This window comes from Morone saxatilis, unplaced genomic scaffold, assembly GCF_004916995.1.
Source record: "Morone saxatilis isolate NCDOM2014 unplaced genomic scaffold, NCSU_SB_2.0 Contig19, whole genome shotgun sequence".
NCBI lineage: Eukaryota > Metazoa > Chordata > Actinopteri > Moronidae > Morone > Morone saxatilis.
The window spans coordinates 20,205,762-20,211,445 of NW_023339751.1; the positions used below are offsets into that span (position 1 = coordinate 20,205,762).

At 40.5% G+C, this 5,684-nt stretch overlaps 1 protein-coding gene across 2 annotated transcripts in view; it reads right to left on the minus strand.

Moving 5' to 3' along the window:
• The window catches only part of supt3h (SPT3 homolog, SAGA and STAGA complex component), a 4,274-nt gene extending 919 nt beyond the window's left edge, over positions 1–3,355 (minus strand). The window contains exons 1-8 of one of the 2 annotated variants that reach the window (XM_035663074.1): positions 3,299–3,355; positions 2,723–2,819; positions 2,475–2,617; positions 2,242–2,317; positions 1,120–1,232; positions 904–1,008; positions 661–789; positions 387–476 (exon numbers count right to left, since the gene is read on the minus strand). In XM_035663074.1, coding sequence (XP_035518967.1) covers positions 387–476; positions 661–789; positions 904–1,008; positions 1,120–1,232; positions 2,242–2,317; positions 2,475–2,617; positions 2,723–2,819; positions 3,299–3,313 — 768 coding nt within the window. In that variant the 5' untranslated portion in view covers positions 3,314–3,355. Of the gene's footprint in view, positions 1–386; positions 477–660; positions 790–903; positions 1,009–1,119; positions 1,233–2,241; positions 2,318–2,474; positions 2,618–2,722; positions 2,850–3,298 lie in introns of those variants that run through there. The other variant, XM_035663076.1, reaches the window with a different exon arrangement.
• Between the last annotated feature and the right edge of the window lie 2,329 nt (positions 3,356–5,684).

Sequence of the window (5,684 nt, forward strand, 5' to 3'; positions counted from 1 at the left end):
GTTGAGTCCTAGTTGGGCTCCGCTGTAAAGGATGGGAACAATCTGCAGTCTAAGGTAGCCGAAGGTGAAGTATTTTAGTATGAAATTGCCTTTTTCTTCTATCAGCAAACCTACAGGCAACTCAGCAAGAAACAATAGATTTTCCTGTTTAACGACGCTCACTTCATTAGTCTAACTCAGCCTGGTGAAGCATCTTATTAGCTTTGAGTGAACTTTAAAATGCATTTATGCACAGAACTAGGACTGGTTTTTGTTCCCTGTCTACTATGGACACGAGGAATGACTTAATGCTATAAAGCAATGCTTAAAATAAAGAAGACAAACATGTACTGTGTCAATCTAGCCTGGTCAATGTCATTTTCAGTGTCGTGGCTGTGTGTACATACTATGTGTCTGTAGCTGTATCGTCTAATAGCCTCTCTGATGTGACAGGGCTGGATGGCTCCACTGGGAGGTTCCACTGCAGCCGGACAGCTCTGAAACAAATCATACTGCATTAATACAACAACACAGGACACCAAAGGTCTTGTGTGTGTGTGTATATACATATACACACACACACACAACCTTTGTTTGAGTATGTTTATGTCAATTGACACCAAACAAACCTGTAAACAACCTATATTTCACAGGTAAGAAGGTTGCAGACTAAAGCCACACCTTTTTGCGTTTCCTCTGTCTTGCGCGACCGTCCAGACTGCCATTACCCTGTAAGAGGGGCTTGGAAGAGTGGGAGGAGCCTGGGGTGGAAGGGGGCGTGGCTTCAGGTGAGTCTGGATCCTTCTTTACCTGGCAGAGAGAAAAATGGAAGACAAATGTTATTTATTTACTTAAAATATAACAGTGGTACCTTGGTTTCAGTGATTAAAAACAACTCAATGTGTAATGTGTGTGTGTGTATACCTCAGTGTGAGTGTTGTAGTGGATGTAGCTGGAAGAGATCACATGACTGATGGGATTGGTCTTTGTGGCCATTTCCTGCTTTACCAGCAGAGACAAATCCACGATCTGGAGAGAGAGAAGGACCAAAAGAAAAAGCAGACCGATTTTTGTAACGCAGGGAACTTTTTAAATCACATATTAACAGGATATGTGTGACATCATAACTGGACCCGTTACCTGGGCAACAGTCTCATAGGCCAGGTACGACAGAATCTCCATGGCAATGCTGTTGGGTTTCAGCTCTAAACTGCTGCAGTCCAGCCAGTCCCGAAACTTTGATGCTTTCTTAGCTGGAAACACATTGACACACACAGACAGACAGCCAGGTCGACGGCGCACACACACAGACAGACAGACAGCCAGGTCGACGGCGCACACAGACAGACAGACAGCCAGGTCGACGGCACACACACAGACAGACAGAAACAGAATGAGCTTTGTGTAGCTCTTATTTTGAAATGCTAAAACTCTCCTACTGATTCCCATCCGCAGGTCAGCGGAAAGAGCATTATAGTACATTTCTCCTCTGATTATACAATTTCATTTTGACATTCAGTTGACAGTTCAGTAGGTAGTTTAGTAGGTTTCCTGCTGAAACAATTTGTCGATTAACCGATTAGTCAATGGGTAGAAAAGTATTCATTCAGTATTCATTTTGATAATGGATTTCTTGTTTAAGGTCAGTTAGCAAATACTCAGTCAGTACTTGCCTGTTCCAGCTTCTCAGATGTGAGCTTTTCTCTGTTTTACATTATTTGAAACAATATGGGGTTTTAGGGTTTGGGACTGATTGTTGGATAACACAATTTGAAGAAGATCTGGGTTCTTGGAAATCGTTATGGGCATTTTTCCACAATTTTCTAAAATTTTAAACACTGAACATTATTAAATAAATCAACAGATTAATCAATAAAAAAATGACAGTCTAACAATGAGTGTTTCCCATTGAAATAAAAGTTCCCACCTACTTTGTAGTCTTGTCTGCCTATTTTGCTTTCAGGAACATAACTTTGTTGCACTGTTTTTGACTGTATCCCTAATGGATCTGTGCAGAGAGCAGATGGTAAATTAATAATACTTGGTCTACAATTATAGGCAGTGAGCACAGGGATTCAACTGTTTCAGATGTTTTGCTTAAATTTGATTTATTTACCATTCAATTTAAACCTGGTGATTCATTAAGAAGATATACTGTAGTTGAATAGCATACAGTCCAACATGGTAGGGAAGCAACTCAATCACTTTCGTTTGATCAACGGATGATTAAAGAGAGATTTCATTATTTGATTAAAATCTTACCAAAGCTGAGTTGCCGACTCTCACAGAACTCAGAGTACTGAGCCTGGTCCATAGTTCGAGTCTGACGCTCTAAACGCTGAAGACAGAGACACACAAAACATAAACAATCAATAATAATTTAACCACCATCTTCATCAATCTCAGGGAAATCAAATCAGTGCTACAAGTGTGTCACAGACATTAAAAATGGTTAAGAACAGAGTGGTTGCTGTACTGAAGACATGACCTCTGACCTCCATTCGCTCTTGTTTGACGGGGTCTACTTCGTGCCGCTCGGCCAATGACAGTAAGTCACCGGTCTGATCCATCCACACCAGAAAATCCTGGGCCAAACGCTGCCTTCGCTGGTTACCGCCGGTAACGCCACCAGCAGCGCCTGCACCACCCCGGCAGCATGCAAACAATGAAAAATGTCTTTTTCTGATTACAGTTTGATATTCTCTCACTTAAAACCATGGAGGATGTGTGAATGTGCATATACCCGTTTCTTGCTGCGAGTCTTCCTCGTCTACAGTTTTAAGTAGTTTGGATTTATAATCTCTAAACTGGAGATATTTTATTAACCTCGCCACCTTCAACTGGTCAAGAGACATTAAGGCAGAGAGACAGAGAGAGAGAGAGAGAGAGAGAGAGAGAGATAAGAACAGAAACAGCAAGATGAGGACAATCAATATTATTAGTTATTAATTTCAAAGCTATGAACCACCAATGATATTATATGATGATATTTTGAAGTTAAATGATTTAGTGCCATCTAGCAGTGTAGTTCAGGATTGCAATCCCTTCGCTTCACCCCTCCCCTTCCTCACAAGGGAAGAAACTTACGGTGGCTGTGAGATACGTGAAAAGAGGCAAAACCGCCACAGTGGTTTGGTTGGCCCTTCTGAGGCTACTGTAACAAAAACATGGCCGGTTCTTATTTGCAGAGTGATGTACACTAATAAAACATTCCTATGACATAATATTAACATTCCATTTTGGCCAATAGAGCCTCTAAATGTTACACACTGGACCTTGCTTTGTGACTTAAGTGTTTTTATTTCTGCGGTTGTATTACCTTGTCCCTCCTCATCAGGAAACAGGATGTCCTCCGCTTAAATGACCCCTCGACCCACGAAGAAGGGCCCCTTTCACAGGTCCTGATGCGGTACTGAGTAAATATTAAAACCAATCCATTCGGTTAAATAAACATAAATAGGACACATAGACATTTTCCATGTTACTCTGCTCTTATCAAACTAAACCACATTGAAGTCTGCAGGAACTTAGAGCGAAACATAAGGTTCATAAAAGGGAATAATAACTAAGATTCGAGTAACAGAATTATTGAGTTGTAAGAGGTTGTTTAAAATGGTCAAGGAAGGCCAAATTTTCAAGCCTGTTTTGAATTTTCAACATAACTTAAACTTAAATAATTATTACTGCGATAGGGGTTTCACCGAAGAAGTGATTTTAACTATAATCTGATGTTAAGGAAAGCAGAACTGCATTTTATGATTACCTATAGTAATGAGCTGTGTTGATGCACAATGTACCTCTCACCAGGTGCTGCTCTCGGCAGAGGGCCTGGCCGAGCGTCTCCCAAGTAAGCAAACCTGAACAATCACACACAACACACATCACACACACAACACACACACACACACACACACACACACACAACTAGACACACACACAGATATGTAATCAGAGTAAGCAGACATTATTGCATTATTCATATATTACAATATTCAAACATTGTTTCATTAAACTTTAATGTAATAAAAACTAATAAATCGCACATCTAAGCTTGACTAAATCAGGAGTCGATGTACATTCAAATTAAACATTTCTCACTCTCTGCCCTCAACCACATCACACACACACACACACACACACACACACACCACACACGCTTTGGGGTCGACCAGGCCGCCACAAACTTTGACCATCAATTGTTGTCAAACCAGATTTGCATCCAGAAAAGCCACTTCCATTGATGGCAGACTAACCTAAACCCACATCCTGAGCTCTTTCCTTCTCTCATTCTTCTCTTATCCTCATCTCTCCATGCTATTCTTTCCCATGCCACATACAAAACCCCCTTGTTGACTCTATGCCCCACCCTTCCACCCCTCACTGCGCTCTGATTGGTGTTTGCAGCTGTCAGCACACAAGGTGAACTTGAGAATAGCTTTGTTTGGGGTTTGTGGGCACGTTGGCTTCAGCGTTCGCGAGGTTGACTTCACCTGAGAGTTTGGTTTTAGGTTTTTTTGGGGTTTAGGTTGGTTTCACCTCTCTGACCAGCCAACACCATCTCTCTGCAGCTCCACACACACATCAAGGGTGGAGTTACCCCTAAAAACACAACCACACTCAGCCTCACAACTAATGATGAAGGCCACACCACAGGCGAAAGGAAGATTCTAATTACGTGATTAGAAAACAAACTGTGTGCTGGTAATATATAGCCAGTCAGAAGCGGGAATGTAGTTCAAAGGCACATATTTTCATTTCAGATTTTCTATAATCTTAATATACGTTACAACATAGAACCAGTTGTACAACTGTCTTTTGTCCTTTTCTACTTTTATTGTCTATTTTATTTAGAGATACATTTTTCTTGTAAGAACATTTTTTAAATTTTGTTTTAGGAAATGTATTTCCCATTATTTATTTAACTACTACAATAGTTTTAGGGCTGCTACCTAGCAAATTAATTTTATTTTTTTTTCTTTATTGTATCAAATGTCTTTTGTTTGTTGATAACTTACTTATCTTAAAGCTTTACACTTTTGGAAAGTAAACAGTGATTTTAGCTAACAGTGCGTTTATTAGAGAATGTTCTATACACCATTGTATCAAAAAGAAAAGGTTGAAGTTTAGTTTTATTAGCTTTATTTGCCTTGAGGCCAGTTTGGTATGTACAAAGATTATCATTACCAATAATACTTATTGTGGCTCTATTCATTTGTTAAGCAGGTTTCTATGCGCTTCAAACAGTTCTGTTCCAGGCAGCAGCAGCCCCAATAGCTGTACTTTTGGGGTGAGGTTGTGTGTGTGTGTGTGTGGTGTGTGTGTGTGTGTGTGTTTGGTGGTGTTGGTGTGTGGTGTCTTAACAGTCATTGCTCTGTAGGCTCTGGCGAATGAAACTGGTCCTGCGAAACTTGGACGGCTTATGAAACTGAGGCTGCGGAGCCATGCCATCGTGACTGCCTCATACCACAGTTCCGATCTCCTGACGATCCATGATCACTCTATAGATCTCGCTATAAAAGGATAGTGAAAGGCATGTGACACAGTAAACACCTAATAAATATTTAACTTTATTCTTTACACCATCACATCTACATGGTTCTCCTGACTCATTTGGTAAATCTAACCAGGCCATAATCTCTCTGTTCTAATATAACCAGATGCGTGTAAACACTGATCCTTCCTCTGTATTTGGCTCACCCTCAAAT